Source organism: Engystomops pustulosus, chromosome 1 (assembly GCF_040894005.1).
Source record: "Engystomops pustulosus chromosome 1, aEngPut4.maternal, whole genome shotgun sequence".
NCBI classification, from domain to species: domain Eukaryota; kingdom Metazoa; phylum Chordata; class Amphibia; order Anura; family Leptodactylidae; genus Engystomops; species Engystomops pustulosus.
The window spans coordinates 114,691,150-114,710,709 of record NC_092411.1 but is presented as its reverse complement, the minus strand read 5'-3'; the positions used below and the strand labels follow the sequence as shown (position 1 = coordinate 114,710,709).

General features: G+C 36.7%; 1 protein-coding gene across 3 annotated transcripts in view; it reads left to right on the top strand.

Moving 5' to 3' along the window:
- Positions 1 to 19,560, top strand: part of PCSK5 (proprotein convertase subtilisin/kexin type 5) — a 254,780-nt gene that overhangs the window by 125,581 nt on the left and 109,639 nt on the right. For all 3 annotated transcript variants that reach the window (XM_072150928.1, XM_072150930.1, XM_072150929.1), the window contains exons 9-10: positions 5,808 to 5,908; positions 11,347 to 11,450. In XM_072150928.1, the coding sequence (XP_072007029.1) occupies positions 5,808 to 5,908; positions 11,347 to 11,450 (205 nt within the window). The remainder of the gene's footprint in view (positions 1 to 5,807; positions 5,909 to 11,346; positions 11,451 to 19,560) is intronic.

Sequence of the window (19,560 nt, the reverse complement as noted above, 5' to 3'; positions counted from 1 at the left end):
ATTTTATGCAGTAAGGTGATCTGAGTAGGTGGGGGGAGGTGATCCGAACCCAGATCCAGTCCAGAACCTGCAATGAAGTTCGATACAAACCCAAACTTCAGGTCTGCTCAACACTACTTATGATGTAAAATGTAATAAGTGTTATTCTTCTGCTCAGCATTCACATTATTGATAATCACTTTCTTCTGTTATGGGAAGTGGATAGAGGTGTACTATTGGACTTCCTAATTATATTAGCTACATACAGTATCTTGCTATTGGGTTTTAGGGGACTAAAGTGGCTGTAGAGCCAGAGGTTTACATGGGATGTCACCCAATTAGTGAATAGCATTGATACATTGCTGTAAAAGGTAAATTTTTTCTCTTAAAGAGAACCTGCCATTGAAATTAACCAACCCAAAATACACACTTCGCTAAAAACTTTGATTAAAAAGCATTGCTTATCCCTATAGGTTAAAAAATCAGTTTGTAAACTTCTGTGAAACTCATCTGATATGAGGCCAGTCACACTGAGTCCAATGAGGACTTACATATTCAGTGGTTACTTGAATCTCCCTGCAGAGTTCTGTTACTTCTTTGGTCACTAAAAGTCATGTGACCAGGGTGATGTCATTTAAGGTCCTATTACATCAGCAACGTCAGCCCCATTTATGTATCTGATCACATGAAATCATAGCATGCCTACATGGAGTTCTACACCTCCCCATGCCTTAATGTAAATCTTCACCTCCCCATTCCTCCATGGAGGCATGCTGGGATTTCATGTGATCTGATGCATACATGCAGTAGATGTAGCAGCTGTAACAGGACCATAGATGACATCACCTTGTTCACATGACATGAAGTGCTGAGGACTAGAGGGGAAGGACCATCTATTCAGGGCACACATCCTTTAATGACAGGTAATATAACATAAAGTCAATTTATGGGGAAGTAAGGGAAACTATTTTTAGCTAAAAGAAGAATACTAGTTGTATTTGTGAAAATGTGGCGATGGGTTCCCTTCATGGTCACCTATAGGTTTAACTTGAAGCCTTCTGATAAAGCAAAATATATACTGTATTATCCTATTTCATTAGTTAACATAAGGTAACCTCAGGGTTTACAGTATCTTTAGGATTTATCTTGGCCCTCATCAGCGCTAAGGAATTCATTTTACTATTTTTATTATCATATAGGGAAATTGTCTTCTAGAGGAGGTTTTCTTGGATCATATTGCCGATATCCTAAGAATAGGTTATAACTTCAATATCACACAGGGGGGCATTCAACTCTCAAAACCCCTGGCCATCAGCTGCTGAATTGTGTCATAGACCTTTTAGTGTTTATTTGCTAAGAAATGCAGTTACAGAGTAGTACAGTTTTATCTAATTTTCTGCTTTAGAGAAACATTTATGAAATGTTTCTTATGTGAGTAACATTTCCTTAAGGAAAGCTCGTACTTAGTGAGTTTATTTTAGCTAACAGTCTGGTAAACTTTCATTGCAAAGTGGAAGACAACCGGCAGCTTGTGATATCTCATGCAGCTTGTGATATAAATGGGGCTTGACAAAAATATCAGTGTTTCTAAGGTCATGTTTATGTCATGAAATATAACATATCCCAGTAGGGTTCTTCTAATGCGGGCTGTTTATATTTTTCTAGGGGCAAGCTTAAAGTATCACTTGAGTATATATGAAGGATTTGTCCATTTGAAATGAAAGTAAATATGAGTGTTTGACAAGCGGTAATGCAGATTACTTACCCTGCACATGTTGACTTCCTAATACCGACAATCCGTCCTCACATGTTGTGATTAATGAGCCTGTCCCAGCATGGTATTGAGTTTGGAACATCATGTCAGCAATTGATGTTTTCCTGCCTGTTGGTGGTCTTATGCCCTTCTTATTTCCTTCTTAAGATAGATGGAAGACCTCTGTGAAAGTGAAAGCTTTATAGCTGAAAGCCTTGTTTTAGATCTCTCTGGTAATTATGCTTAAACACCCCAACTCCTGTCAGCAGCTTCTCTTTGAAAGGATCCTGATGGATTTTCCAGCCAGGGAGCTTTCTCTAGGTATTATCCACTTGCTCTCTAGTAGCCAAGAAAGGAAAAGTACAATCAAACTACAGATGTTTTCCTGGTATACTCTACCTCCCAATAAACGGTTATATCAGATTGTCAGAAAGAGGTATTCTCCGCAATTCCTACATGATGTCCTTACATTTTTATCACAAGTAGCCAAAATTATGTTCACTTACAGTATTAGTGGTTATTTTAAACAAAATTTGAATTTCTTAAGCTCTTTTCTGAACAGAGATTGTCAAGCATCGCTTTTGCAGAGATGACATGATGCAGGATAAAAGAAAAACTATTATATCTATTCCATAAGGAACAGATTTCCAACTTTTTTTATGGAATAGATATACTGGTTTGGTTTTTATCCTGCATCATAAGACTTTCTTTAAAAAAAAGCCATGCTTGATGTTAAATCTGATTTCCAACTTCCCAGTGCACAGCATTGAATATTAAATACAGTCACTGGAAAGTACAATTTGTAACGCAGAAAACAAGCTCACACACGTGAGCTCTGTACATGGAAAATTTAAATGTATGGATTTTTGAAAGTAGGGAGCAAAAAACGGAAACAGAAAAATTAAAAAGGGCCAAGTCTTGGGGTTCAATTAGTAATTGGAGTAACCTATTGACAAAGGGACAGAACAAACAGTACAGTCCATACTTGAGTCGAAACAATAAATTCAAGAAACTATTCTAAATTCCTGTTATCTTTGTAGATGGAAGGGGGATATCCAGTACTAGAAGGAAAGAATCAGAAATACTTGAAAGAAGTGTCCATTTTTCAAAAAATAAAATTCTAGTTTTCGCCACACACTCATATCCACACAAATATTCATGAGGTCAAAAGTCTGTTAACACAAAATCATTAATAACTTCCAAAACTGCATTTACAGGCTATGAAAACAAACTCTGCCCCCACATGACACCAGCTGGTGCTGCTACACTCTTGCCATGTTTACCAAAAGAAAAATACAATTATGTTCCAAATCAACTACGGAAGTGTTGTTAAAAAAACAATAATATTGGACTTGTACTAAGATTTCTGTGATCTGAATACAGATGTTCTGGCACTGACAGGAATGTGAAATGTACCAGAATGAAATGTATAAAATAAACCATTTAATCCTCAAGAAGCCCATATAGTAATATTTCAAATGTATTTTCTGGATCTGAATTAAGGATATTTCACAAAGTAGGTTAAATCACTCCCTTGACTTTATAGAACAATTTTGTGTTATATATTATATTTAATAAATTGTGTAATAGGAAAATGACTAAATAGTTTGCAACCTGAAATTCATTTTAAGGTTAACTGTGCTTGTGGGAATAAGTTAGAGAATAAGGCCATTTAACTTCCTCCCAAAGAATGACATGAAGTACTCTCATAGACACAGCTGGTATATACTATGAGTTAATACAGTACATTACCAGAACCCATTGTTTCTATAACCATGTGCTAAAATAATGAGATTGGATGCCCTTTCCTTTTTCTAAAGTTGGTGTGTTAAAGAACACATTGTAGAATAGCTTCTTATGGACGCTAAGACCCAAAACATGGACCCAAAACATGACTACTACTGTTACTGCTATTAATAATGATATCATTAATTTCTATTGTCATCCAAGTATTTTGTTGATGGCTTTGATGTTGAAATCTCAGTCTAATGCAACATATATATAGCCCTAGTGTGAGGACCTTTCACCACCTCACACATGTGGAGATGAACATACCATTCTAAAGGGGTCCCTACACAGATTCAGGACACTTAGAATTTTCTTTCTAGCCCCCGCTATTTCTGAAATATCAGTCCCAGTACCTGACCATTAAAATCTTCTCCACTGAGAGGAGGTGCGTGTTTCATGCTAAACTTCTCTAACACTGTCCAATCAGCACCAACCAGTGTCAGAAAGAGTTTCTGAAGAATAGGATAAAGTGTTGTGTGTTGTGATAATCTTGACTGACACTGAAACACTGAGAAGATTAGCATAACACATGCCTACATATCAGCACCTCCTCTCTGAAAGTGGGCATGATTGTGATGGTTAGATACTGGAACTGATATGTCAGCAACTAGAGATAAAATTCAAAGTTCCTCTGAATATGGGAAGCAGTCCCTACTTTATGGTATTTTCATCACCACACATGTGAGGTGGTGAAAAGTCCTCTTAAAATTGCAATTATTAATTAATGCCTACTGCTCATTAAATAGTTATACCAAATACTGAGCAATGAAAAAACTAATTCAGCTATAAGTAAATCTCAATTTAGGACCCAAGAAATTCCACAATGACCAATTGTTGCAATTGTAAGCCAATATATAGCTACAGAAAGCATTTATTATGACATGATATTGGGCAGTTTGTACTCAAAAGTTTATAGTTTTTGATTCGGACCAGACAATCTCAACTTTTGGACTCAAATCAAAAACTATTCCAAGATTATTGATATGGCTATCTATTACACAGTGACTTCCCTCTTTGGGCATCCAAGATGTCGACATCTACGTTGACATTGACTTATATTCTTTGTTCATAGCTACAAATTGTCATATTAGAAGTAATTTTAAAAACTATTCGTATTTTCAGGACATTTAATTACCGTTATTTTTTAGTGCTGACGTCAGTGGAAACAGATAATGATGGCCTATCCTGTGGGCATCAATAAAATTAAGATGCAAAACCCCTTTAAAGGAAAGCTACCATCACATCAGGCATGATACACCAGGGACACTTACTCATAGATCCAGGCATGTGAATGTGGTATTCTTCTGATCTTTGTTATCCATTGCCTCCTTCTTTCTAAAATCAATGTTTAAAATTATGCTAATGAGTCTGGAGGCTAGATGCTCCTACACAGAGGTACTCGGCTTACAGGCTCATTAGCATAAATATAAAAGTTGTTTTAGAGGATAGGAGGCAATGGATAACAAATATAAGAATATTAATGCAGACACAGTGGATCTATGAATAAATGTCCCTGGATGACCATACTTGCTTTTGATATTCTTTAGGGAAATATTTTCTCCTTAAATAAATACCACCACTCACATGGGCTAAATTCAGGCACTCCAAATTTCTCTTAAATGTGAATTGTACTTGAATAGCCCAATGTTGCCCTACATCCAAGAAAGGTATACCTTATATACTCGAGTATAAGCCTAGTTTTTCAGCACAAAATTTGTGCTCAAAAACCCTAACTCGGCTTATACTCGAGTCAACTAAAAACATAAAGACAAAACTCACCTTTCTGACGTCACCCATAGGTCCTCTTCTGTCTGAGACAGTCTGAGACAGAAGAGGACCTATGGGGGACGTCGGAAAGATGAGTACAGTGTTATTTTATTTCCTTCTACAGGGGCTGGGTAGGCTGTATGCTACAGGGGTTGGGTAGGCTGTATGCTACAGGGGCTGGTAGACTATAAACTGGGAGGCTGTAACCAATGCATTTCCCACCCTCGGCTTATACTCGAGTCAATAGGTTTTCCCAGTTTTTTGTGTTGAAATTAGGGGTCTCGGCTTATACTCGGGTCGGCTTATACTCGAGTATATACGGTACATTGTAATCTATAATGTTTAATTGCATAAGTAATAACACAAATGGAAATATACTGCCCACCATGATAAATATATATATATATATATATATATATATATATATATATATATATATATAGATATACATATATCCAGCGGGCTTAGTCTTATATGAATATCTTATTAATCATCAATAAATGGTAACATTTCTTTTCAGATAACTACAGATCTTCGGCAGCGTTGCACAGACAGTCACACTGGAACCTCAGCATCAGCTCCTATGGCTGCTGGAATCATAGCCCTTGCACTAGAAGCAAAGTAAGTATAAGTCACCCACATACTGGGGTCATAGATGCACGAGTGTTTACAGCTATTGTGTGACTAAACATAAATATGATTTACATCCACTCACTTGCTCAAATAGTGGGTATCCAGGAAACTTCACATCTGTGCTGTATCTACCAGCATTTTTAAGAGTGTTAGGTAATAGGTAAAAGCACTGGAACAGGATTCAGAAAAATACATTTATATTCCAGCATTCTAGCTGTATTTAGTGAACTGGGGAGCACTACAATGAGAGATCTCTTTACTATAGTGATGGGAATTACAGCTCTTCTTAGTGAGCTGGCTCAATAGGCTCACTTAGAAGAGCCAGATCTTTTGGCTCCTGAAAGACTCCCTACTAATTATCTAATAGGGAGCCACTGGCCAGTCAATCACCCCACACCACTCCACTTTTAACCTGATTGTATCGGGTTGAAAGGGGTGTGGTGAGCCAGTTGGGGGCGGGTTTAAATGAGCCATCGGCTCACTGAGGGAAACCAGGTCCCATCGTTAACGAACGACCAATCACTACTTTTCTTAGCTGCTGCAAGCCCCTCTACTCTGGGTAAAAGCAGTACAAAGTTTCTGATTAGCTTTTACAACAGAAGTGAAAGGCAAGGGAGATATACAAGGCAAGAGCAGAATACAAAACTTTTAGAAGTTTTCTCCAATGCTTCAGGTCCAGCTACAATCCTGGAGTATGCATGATTTTTTTTTTCCCACAGTCCTTCTGCTTTCAACACACACACACATACACACACAAATATATAGTTACACAAACTGGTACCTAACACTGTCTGTAGCTTTGTATGGTCAACACTGCTGCATTTAGTCACACTGTTCAGGCTGTCTCTCGCACTTCTTTATTTATCTGTATGTGCTGTGTGGAATCTCCCGCTGCTACACTTCTCTACCCTTCCGCTTGTGTGCGGCTCTGCAGACAATATACGCAATGTCATGATGACTTCATTGCCTCTGCCGACAAGCTTTGCCTAAAAGGAGTAGGAATGGGGAAAGGTGATTTTTTTATAGCACATAGGGAAGGAGGGTAGAGGTTCAAACATGAGGTATAAGAACTGCAGAAAAGAGGGCAATATAAGGGGGACTACGGAAATGGGGACCTTATAATGGAGGCTGCTGCAGGAACGCAGGCATTATAAGGGGGCATGCTGCAGGTCCTATATCAATTTGGTAATTTAATCACATAAACCAGAGAATACAGGGAAGGTGTCATTTGTAGCACACAGTGAAAGCCATGTAAACAGAGCCCTCAAGAAAATGGTGCAAGTTCAAAAAACGAAAAAGGACATCAGCGGAAAGGGGTACAATTTCACACAGTAATGAAAAGTTATAGAACATACAGTGCTCACTTTCTTTAACCTTGTATAATCCAACAGGAATACCCTGACACTCGATAGATAAAAAAAAGTTGATTCTAAAAATGAATGAAACTGCATATTAACTGTGAAAATCATTGTAGTCCCACATTACTCAAATTATCTCATTATTATCGTAATTTTTGCACCTTAGCTCCTGTTGATTTATATATTAGCTCTGCACAATTCACTAACATACTTATAGAAATGATTATGTTCTGTAATGTGCTACCAGATAAAAGTTGCTTTTATATGACTTATCATTTCTAATTGTGCCTAATAGCAAAAGGCTGGTTTGTGCAATTGAACATAAAAACACATTTTTATTCCCTCTGGCTGAGCTGCATTCTTGACTATGTGTGTCAGTGTACTAGAATTGCGAGTCGTGACTTGCATTGCATATCTTAGCGTTCTACATGGAGATTAATAGATTTTGTAGAGGTTGAGAACTGTGAATATTATAAATTACTTTCTACCCATTATCTTCCATTTGCAGCCTCGTCCACATTGGGCCATATGCAGGGCTGCTGATATAATTACAATATCCAAAGCCTTATTGGTTAATCCAGCATTTGCTATGAATATTTACTTCAGCTAGTCACAATGGGAATAGGGCTTTTTTACATTTCGATTGTATTATAGCAAAACTATTACCAGAAAATCATGCATTTATATGTAAATTAGGAAATGTTATATATATATTACATCTCAAATAGAAGCAATAATAGCAATATGTAAGTTAGAACTAGAATAAAACATTACAAACAAAAAATATGTGAGCAGAAACTTCTAAAAGGAAATAGGGATATGGATGGTAGGTGGGGGTTAGAAGATCTTTATCTAGTCATATAGTGACAGAAAGGTTATAATAGCCGTAAATTTATGAAGAGATGGGTAAGTAATTAGTAAAATATGGGGGTAGATGGAAGAAATGTTGATTGGCGTTTTGTGTGCAGGGAGAGCTACAGAATGGGGCTGGTTGTAGGCAGTAATCTTCTACTTCATAGTTCTGTGAAATAGCAATTTTCTCCTCACAACCTCTCCAGGGGATCCTTCATGCCACCAATGTTTGCCATTGGGGGAATGTCCATATTCCTCTTCCAGGCACTGAATATCATAGGTCAAATCTGCCCCAGTTTGAGTATATTTGGGGTAGGTATTAGGAAGTTATGTCAGAGATATATGAAGGGAAGATTGTGGGTAGTCTTGTATGTCTAGTATAAAACATTTGGTCAGTTCACAGCACACCCTTAGGGAACACCGAAGGTCAAGATGAAGGGAGCAAAAATTACAAGGTTACTGGCTTTAGCTGAATCTGATAGTTGTCAGATCATCAAATATTCTGTATTATCTTATGATTAGGATGAAATCTGAAAAACAGGTATCAAAAAAGATATAAAATGTTAATGTAATATTACTGTAATTTAGAAGCATTCCTTATTTGGTTATCCCTGCCGTTTGCTTCATGCGTACACTATACATACATGTGTTATGCATACATGTGTTATACATACCCATTGTTAATATTGGTAAACACTATGGGCCATATTTATCAATAGCAAGGCAAAATGCATTGTGATCAGTTTATTGAATACTGGTGCAACATCTTCATTAATCTGGTGCACCTTGTGCATGCCAATCGTGCTTAAACTGAGTCCATCAGGTTTTTTTTGGTACACTTACTGTAATTGGTGTGAATCACTTTTCTGTCAAGTCGCAGTAATAAATGTGGCACATTGCCAAAGTTAGCGCCGGAACGCCCATTTAGGTGCAGATTTTTGTGTCGCAGTAGACGAAGTGCAGCCACAACACAAAACTGGCACAAACACTTCATAAATTCATGTGCAACACTTTGCACATGTAGAGGCAGTCCCCGAGTTACGTACAAGATTGGTTCTGTAGATTTGTTCTTAAGTTGAATTTGTATGTGAGTCAGAACTGAATGTTTTATAATTGTAACCCCAAACAAGATATTTATGGTCTCTGTGACAATTGGATTTTAAAAATGTGAGGTTGTCATAAGAACCAGAATTAATAATTAAGCTTAGTTACAGGCACCTTAGTTACAGTTGATCAGTGTACGGTACGGTAAATTACCAATGTCCAGAAGTCCATTTGTAACTAGGGGTCGTCTATAAGTTTAATAAATGTGGCCCTATATCTGGCACCTACAATTAGCTCAACGACAAGCAACGTTGTGTTACAATTTGTAACCAGGCTTCCTTTGTTTAGACAGCAGAAAACTGCCAAGATTTCCATGTGGAAGTTATTTATTTGTACAGAACAGGTCTTACCGTGAATTAGAAGGGTAGTGCATCTATGATTAATGACGTGCATTGGCTGATGAAGCCATCATCTATTAATCTTTTTTTAAAGCTAAACTTTTAGCTTTTCCCGTTTCATCAGGAAGCGATCAAAGTCCAGTTAATCTTTCCAGTCAGAGACATTAACAGTTATGCACAGCCGTGGATCAGGTCATTTAGGAAGGGGTGTTTCTGCAAACTCATATAGATCACGCTTTTCATTTGATGAATTATGTAGTGTGTGACTTGACTGGTTGGTATATTTTTACTGCCTAACTACTTCTATGTCAGGTACACATTCACTAACACCAAAACCTGAAATTGAAATGAGACATGTGGTGTACTATTGTTATCTACAAGACCATTTGGCAATTCATTGAGGATTTGTTCTCCCACCATTTGCTTAGAAATCCTATATATGGCTCTTTGGAGTCTTTCATCTATCTCATTACTGTTGCCAAATAGACATTACTGCATGTACCACCAGCCACAGAGATAAGTTACTTCCTCCTGGCACTAGACTAAGAACTATTTAATCAATCAAACACTTGGAATCATAGTAAAAATGACCACTTCCTGCAATTTGTCAAATGTAGTTGTTTTTTTATTAGAAATTCATTAGTCCTTAGGAGTATAATATGTTAAGATAAAGAAATCAACATTTTCCAGAAACCAGTTTTTCTGTCACCTCACTGAGGACCGAATAACTCTTTAAAGCGCTTAAAGGGTTTGGCCACTTTACCTCATATTTTTTGTAATGTGTGTGTAAGTGTGGGGGGCAGGATATTAGGTAATTTACCAATATACATCTATTAAAAGTTCTGCTCCGCTTTATTGATATGTAAATTGAAGTCTCCTGTCTTTTACCTCTTCATCCAGACATTCCTGTCCATAAAATGGCTGCAGATGGAGCTCTATCTGTCCATGGACAACCACCCTTTCAGGAGCTTAATCTTATATTAATGAATACAGGCAGTTCCCGGGTTACATACAGGATAGGTGCTTTAGGTTTATTCTTAAGTTGAATTTGTATGTAAGTCGGAACTGTATATTTTATAATTGTAGCTCCAGACAAAATATTTTATGCCCCAGTGATGATTGGATTTTCAAAATTTTTTGCTGTAATGGGACCTAGGATTATCAAATAAGCTTAATTACAGACACCTTACAGCTGGGACATAGTATAGCATTCATAGAGCTTCACCAGAGGACACAGTGGGTAGAGGGATCCGTCTTTAACTAGAGGTGATCTGTGAGTCGGGTGTCCTTAAGCATGGGACCGCCTGTACTATCATAAGGTCTTGACAGGGCAATTGTTCAAGGACAGATAGAGATCAAATGACCCTCCATCTGGGCTATTTTATGGACAGGAATCTCTGGATGATAAGGTAATTCCAAATTTAAAATCGTTGATCCCTTTTTTTAAAAAATATTTGTGAGTGGCAAAATTGGACATATGGATTTTTCAGATTTTATTAGTTTCACCAAATGGGACAATTATTTTATATTCAAATGACTAAGCATTTTGGACACAATAATATGTATATGATTTATATATGTTTTGTTTATTTTTACATGTTTCTCATGCACAGAGGGGGACTTTAATTTTTATACTTTTGTAAAACAATTTTTTTTAATTGTATTTGTCCCCCGAGATTTGTAAGGACCTGTGTTTTCTGCTATGGTAACGTGACAGACAATAATCATATCTATACTATATACCTAAAGCAGTGTCTGTAAATTTTTCTTTCAGCCCATTCTTAACTTGGAGAGATGTACAGCATATCATTGTGAGGACCTCTCGACAAAGACACTTAAATGCACCAGACTGGAAGACAAATGCTGCAGGACACAAGGGTATTTTATCATGCTTATTTCTACTATATCTATTGTTTTTAATGTTGCCTCCACTAATATTTTTGTACTTTTAACCAAAATCATCCAATAAGAAAATAGAAGGCCCGAATGGCTTTCTTTTGTTGTGGAGCAATCCAAAAGGAAAGAAAACAAGTATTAAGATAGAATATTCTTCGATCTATTTAGGAAGCCATGCTGTAAATGTTGCCGCTCCTTTTGAACATTACTTGGTACTGGGTCATAACTATTTTTCCTTGATGTGAACCATTCAGCTGTAGAGACAATACCGTTTCCATACACAATATAAAGATCCATATGTATGTTTTTCTCCCTACAGACAAACTTTTTCCTTTTCATTTAGGATTACCAAAAATATTTATGTCTGCCAAACGCCAGAATAGAGAGAGAGATTTTTTAAGGTTTTTTTATGTTTCTTTTGGAGTTATGGCTTTTTCCTAGCAGAGTTGCCCATGTCAAATAGAGTACTTTTTTTGTCCTTAACTTGATATGCACATTTCAGTCTAAAACATCTCTGGGACACAGAATACATCTCCTTCCTGAGCGGTATGATGGCTGACATTCCCATCTTGTTTGTTCTTACATATAATTGGTTTTACAGATGAACAAGGCACCTTGAGTTTTATGGAAATTGCACCCAAGGATGAGAATTGTGGAAGTCACCAATTCTCTGCCAGATATTTTGGATAATGTATTAGGACTTCCCGATGATTTTACACAAAAACAGTGTGTTTCAAGTGTGCCATAAAATACACCCACAGTTGTGTTTCTAATTAACTCAGCTATTTCTGATAAACCAGATGTTTCCAAAGATTGCCTGCCCCAAATTATTTAAAGGCATATTAATCTTAGTGTATTTAAAAGGGGTTCTCGGGTCACTAAATGTACTTTAAAAAAAAAAAAAACTGACCAGTTCTTTTGCATTTATTACAGTTACACACCCTTACCACCACCCTGGGCTTTATATTTTCTCTTCCTTCACTTGTCACTTCACAGCTCACTGCTGCAGCTGCATTACTCCAAGATGGCTGCCCCCATTATGCTAAAAGATTACATTTCCCACAATCCCCCTAGTCAGCATAGCTTCTTCATACAGAGGAACATCACATATCAGAAGGAGAGCAGAGAAAGTATACAGGTCATTTCTATGGACACTGTAAGTGTAGCAGGAGCTGGCAGGGCACAGGAATGACTTTGATTTCATGAAAAGGGCGCAGAAGATTTAATGACACTGAATTAGAGAAGTTATAAGTGTGGAGAGATGAGGTATAGCTATGTCAATCTTTGTCGCTGGAGAACCCCTTTATAGTTTTGGCTGCGTAAATAATAGGTTTAGAAGCGAGGCAGTAGAATAAATGAAATGACTTGATAGTAAACATAGCTTATCGGTAATCACTGCTTGAGAAGACAAATCATGATGCAACACAAACAGTAAAGCAGAGTCACACATCAATCTGGCAGGCTCAGCTCTCCCTAATTGTTGTGATATATATTCTCATACTATCAATGTATGTGATCTTTAGCTATCACTATACTAGCTCTAATGGCAAATTACACAACTCTGTCATCAGAAGAAGCTGAAAATGTTGTATTCAGTTAAAGTAAGGAGCTTGTTTTATTACCTTTCCATGTAAAACTTACATCCATCAATATCTTACTAACTTCTTACAACCGTCAATATCTATATATGCATATGAATACTTTCTCTAAGCTTTTGTACTAGACTACATACTTATGTATCTATAGCTATAACCTATATTTTACATATTGCACTAGGTACCAAACAGGTCTGTTGGGCATTACAGTATTTATACACTGTACTCATCTTGTGCATTTGATAGGCAGTATGTATAAGGTTTTCTTAATTTTTTTTATGTCTTGTATGTATAAGGTCCTACATTTGGGATTATTGACATCATTTGTTTGATTAGAATATATTGAGCTTAGTAGCATTAAAAACAAGTCTGAAGCTACATACACACTCCAAATAGCTGCCAAATGTGCCTGGCAGCAATTTATCTCCACTAAAGGATGGCTGATTCTTAAAGGGATTGTCTGGAATTAAAAAAAAAACATATAATATATGTCTTTAGGAAAGGAAAAAATAATAAGTGATACTCGTGTCCTCCAGTATCGCCCATCACTGTAAACCTCAGTATGTATTCAAAGGCCCGCAGTGATGAGATGTTGACATCTGCTACACAAGTGGTGTCAGTTGGTAGGAGGGGCGGCTGTCTGGCGAAATAACCTACGCGCTGGCTTCTGTATACAAACACAGACCAGCAGTTGGAGGTGGTGGCGCAGTTGAACTGGTAAGTACCATAGAAGCAGAATATCAGGTCTTTATTTCTTTCTTAGCCCCCAAAGCCATTTATCAGAAGTTTTTATTCTTGGACAACCCCTTTAAATCCTACTGCCAATATTTCTTAAGACCTGAGGGAGTGTCGGGAGACCTCTGAACACATTCATTTTTGTGTGTGGCCAGCTCACAACATGCAAGTCAGATCCTGAAAATGTACATGTTCCTTAAAACCACCATAGAATGAGACTTGCCACTACAAACTACATGCAGTTCACATTTACCAAGTTACTACTTATTATTTTATCACTCCTTTAAATAGACCAGTTTATGTCCCAACAATACAGTAAGCAAATAAAAGTGTTAATTGTAATTACAAGTGTCATCCAGTTTTATGTTTTCTTTGATTGTGCGCAAATATAAAAGCAACAATTTTATTGCATCTTCAATATAATTTTATCTAGAAAGATGTAAAACGTTAGTATTTTTATTGAGCTCTAAAGATTTTTATATTAGATAAAATGTAACATATTGAATATATTTTGCGTGTAAACAAGCCTTTGGCCGTGAGACATTGCATAGTGACATGTCCATTGTAATCACAGAAGCTCTTAATGTGTGCTCGTTTTTTCAAGGATGACATTTATTGGGGACCATAAGACTGTTCATTATTATTTACTGTAATAATAGCAATAACTTTAATTTATATTCTACTCATATTTTGCATCATTGACAAGCATTGAACGCTAGTAACCTAAAAATGAAACATAAACACATTATAGCACATCAGCAGCAAAAAGGCATTAGGTCAGGCTGCAAACCTGACCTATTACCCAGGTCAGCCAAGTGGAAAATGGTTTCTCAACTGGTTGGGGTGAAAGAAAGGCACAATAAATCTGTTACCCTTTTCCTAATATAGGATCAGGACATTTAAATTTGGTAGGTCCTCATAAACATTAGATGTTTGGTCAATTTTGGTGGGTTAATTTCATACACATTTAAAGGGAACCTAACATTTAATTTAACCACCCAAAATAAATATTTTGAGATGGTTAAAAAGCATTGCCCTTATCCTTTAATGGTAATTTTTCATGGCTGCAATGTTAAAAAAAAATCAGTTTGTAAACTCGTATGCAACATATCGGTGGTGAGTCCATTGATACCAATGGAGTCCTGCATACTAAATTTTACTTGCATTGTCCTTCTTCCTTGTTCCTGATGTCTCACTGCTAAGTCATTCAGCTGTATGGAACTAGAATTTAGGACCAATATTCAACTACAGACACATATAGCTCTGGTTACTTATTATGTGTAGAAAATACTGTGTCAAATGTTTTACACGATGCCTTGCTGAAATATTGAATGAGAAAGCTCTGTTACATATTTGAGAATTTCATCTCATGTGAACAGAGTGATGTAATCTATGGTCCTTTATGCAGTTACATTTGCTTTATCCACTAACATTAACATCTACCTCATGTATGTATCTGATCACATTAAATCACAGAATTCCTCGAGAGAGGATGGGGAGGAGTAGAAGTCCATGGGGGCATGCTGTGATTTCATGTGATCAGATGCATACATAAGGTAGATGTTAATGTTACTGGATCATAGATGCAAGGTAGGATAACATAAAGTTGATTTTATGGGATGTGAGGGAAACAATTTTTAGAAAAAAAGAATAGTGGCATATAGTTAATATGGCTCTGTGGGAAGCTGCCATTAGCTGCATTTGTGAAAAATCTGGTAATAGGTTCCCTTTATTGTATAAATGTCATTTCAATGATTGTGTACTAGGTAGTCTTATTAAAGGATGTCCCCCAGCTTTTGGAAGTCTTCATAAGTAAAACCAGCATTGTGTAGGGCACTTAATTATCTTTCTAGATGCATCTTTCCTTTGTCCCAAAGATTTGTCATTTTGGGGAAAAATAATTCTTTATCTTTATAAAACTAATATGCAAACATAATAGAATGGAATTCTCTTTAAAATGGCAAATCACTGAGAATTAGGAAAAGTATGTATAGATTGCTTATAGAGTCCTCTATACACTGCTGGTTTTACTTGTGGGCTTCTTTAAAAGCTTGCAGGCTCCTATAAAAAATTTTTTTTGGGTCAGCTTGTGTTTGTCTTTGGCGCCCTCTGCACTGCTCCAACAGAGTGCACCAATGTTTTTGGTGCACCTTTAACATAGTGGGGGGATTTATTTATTCTGTCGCAACCTCAACAGTCGGTATCTGAGATCAGACTGTGGAAAGCATAGACCGATGTATTAAAGTAGCGCGCATCTGTAAGTAATTAAAGTGCAAACGGAACTAATCAGTCGGGCTCCATAAAAATGCAGACACAAATGAGATGTGCGCCAAAATCTTACATGGACTGTGCCCTTTTTTTATTTTATTTTGATTTAAGACCATTTTTTTCCTGCATGGTTCCATCAGGAGTGTTAACCCCTTACACGCCGCAGTCAAGCATGATCACGGCATGTAAGGGTCTTACCCCTATGGTAAATGGCCCCTCTTCTGGGCAGCCCCGAGAAGATGAATTAGTATTGTAGATCAGAGCATCGCTGGTTCAAGTTTGCTCCTGAATAAGACCACGCAGAAGAACAACGCTTCTCGCAGAATTATAAACCCTTAACCAGATTTGTCAGACGAAAAATAAAAAAGTTGTGCATATGAAAAGACGGTGATGCTAAAATTAACAAAATTTTCTCCAAATTACTTTTTATTCATTAAAATTGGGGAAAAAATAAATCTATGTAAATTAGGTATTTTCATAATTGTGGCGACTAATAGAATAAAAATAATATACTATTTTAATGGCATGATAAACGGCCAAAATAGGCTGAGTCCCAAAGGGGTCAATAAATGTGGGCCATAGTTTCATAATTTGCATTGGTGATTTGGGGGAATTTTCTAAGTAAATCTCTGCCTTTTCATATGTTCTCTTTATTCATTTATTACTTTTACAAAATATATATTTCTCAAAGTGAATTACACAGTATTCAATATGACTATTTAATAGTTCTCAAGTATACTGTATGTTAATATTATTATTGAAATTATACCTATTAACCACAAGATAAATCCTGTAATAGAAAAGGGCTTTATTAAATAGACACTTGTCGACTGCTGAGATCAGTTAAACGTAACTAGTCTATTGTGTTAATTCTGTAGATGTAAAAAGTAGAAATGAATCATCTTCAAGTAGTGTGTAATTGTATGTGTAGTATATCCCAGGCTGTATAGTTTATGGCTGTAGATCACTAAACGTGCTTCCCAGGAAAATAACTGCTCTATGTCTGAAGCATAGGCTTTGAAAGCAAAGCTGCATGAGGTGAAGAAACCTAAGGCAAGGAAAGTTGAGATGTAGACTGCATTACAGGGGGTATGTTAGCACCTCTCATACCTGCAGCTTGACATGCCTGCAAGGCACAATGTGATTGTATGATAGATACAGACTGCTTCTTTTACAGTTCCATGCCTTTGTGAATGTTATGGAGTCAAAATATTGCCTATGGCAGTCACTGCATGACATTACTTCACATCAGGAAGAAGCCATAAATTATGTCTCAATCATAAACACTTTCATTGCATCAGTTGTCTCCATGTAGACATAAATCCTGCAACAAAATATAGTAGGCATTTCTATAGCCTCATGTGGAAACTATGCAGGTATTAACCTCAAATACATTTTGGGCTTTGGGAAAATATGTTCTTTATGTAGATGTATTTTTTTTTTTGCAAAAGAGAACCTTTTACCACCTGCAAAAACTCCTACTATTTGCATCCTTTAGTAGGCTGTGCTCCACTAATCGTGTTGTGGGTTGGGTTATTGTAATTCATTGTGATTAATGTAATTATTTTTAGATCTATATTGTGAAAAGGGTGGTGCCAGGCGGTCTGCTTCAGCCCTAGAAAACCCATTAGATCTCTACTGTCCAGTGGCAGGGTGCCAGGCTGTGTGCTACCGTCCAAGACCACTCATCAGATCTCTACTGTCCAATTGGTGGTCTTCACCTATGAGATTTCCACAGCCAGATGGGAGGGCTAGGCTGTTGGCTCAGGCCCAGAACCAACAATCAGATGCCTACAGTCAGATAGGAAGTGACAGGCTGTCTACTCCAGCACAGGATCACCCATTTGAATGTAAAGAGCCTAATAAGCTTATTGGCTACTGAAACAACTTTGAGACTTTTCCAATAAGGATATACTGTCAGATTGCTGTGCCTGGACGAGAGTTAATAGCCTGGCACCACCTAGTGACCTGCAAATATTTTTTGTGATTCATTATAGTGCGGGGGAGGAGGGTTGGGGCACTTTTTTCCATATCAGCTGTATGTCTTTGTATTTTATATAACTTTTATAATGAATTGAAATAAAGTATACAATTTTTCCTTATTTGGTGGTATTTTTGGGTTGGGTGCACACATCTCAGTACCCCTTATTAATTTTAGGTATAGATCCTGCACTGAGTTTAGTATTCATAAGAATGTGAATGAAGCTTTAGCATTGTTGTCTCTACCTGCAACACAGCTTTCAGTAATAAAGTAAATGGAACTAGTGTTGGAACTGATTTTCTACAGTGCAGTGATACATTATGTTCATATTTACTTTTTTGTTTGTTTTTGTCTTTTTAGTTTTTGTTTTTTTATTAGACACAATATGACCTTGCACCTGGACGAGGTGAACATACTTTTATGTCTGACACTTTGGTTGCTAAAGGCATGTTGCCTATATTTATCAATTATTTAACCAATAATTCTGAGAAAAGGGGAAATGGAGAGAAGTGCTTCATTACTGTTATCATTTTCATGTCAAACAGACTTTCTCATGACCTCCGTATGGCATTGCGGTCATTATCATAATTTTGTCTCAGCCCTGTAAACACTAGGGATACCAACTTCATGAGCACATTAACTAGCAGAAATAAATTATACAGAAATAGAACCCAATTGATTAATGCTCGACAAGATGAGAGGGAATAAACAGATTCTATCCTGAAAAAAGTGGAGATCAAAATGACTTTTTTTGTCCTCTGTTGAATGAATGGAGTCCTATGGATAATTTGGCATTAGTATTGCAAGCTTTTCTCAGTGTGATGTGGACAGACCATTATTAAATTAAATAAAAACTATCTTCTTGTGTTTTTTTCTCTCTTACATTTATCACATTAACTTATGTATCATACCACTCTCCACTGCCCATTAAGAGGTCAGAACCTGACTCTTACCACTATTCGATTTAGAGATTTATTCCTAACTCGCTACAAATAGAAGACTTTTGTAAAAAAAAAAATAAATGAATAGTTTCATATTGATAAAAAAACATTAAAGTCTACAGTTGCCAGGGAAACGAAAAACTCACATCTCAAAAATCAAAAAGGTTCTGCTGAATGTCATATACATCATAAGAGCACTGCAAAGATTAAATATGAGGCTACGGGTTTCCAGACTTGTCTTTCTCAGCCAGAACACTGCATCATGATGAAAATGACATCAATAAAAGATTTCTCAGGGTTGTAGGCTTGTGCTGCATCTACCATTGTTACTAAAGTTGGTATGAGCTGGTTATTCTCAGCCTGCCTGCTTCTTCCTGATGTTTTTTACATCTTCTCTCTAGCTAGCGTGTTTATAAAACTAATGTTCACATTAGTACACATGCATGAATTGTCAAATATTTTAACTTCAGTGATGTTTTCAAAAGTTATGTTCCCATATGTGTTTACCAGAAATGTACAAAATATACACTGGAGATCAAAATTAGATAACAATGTATGATCACCTGATTTTT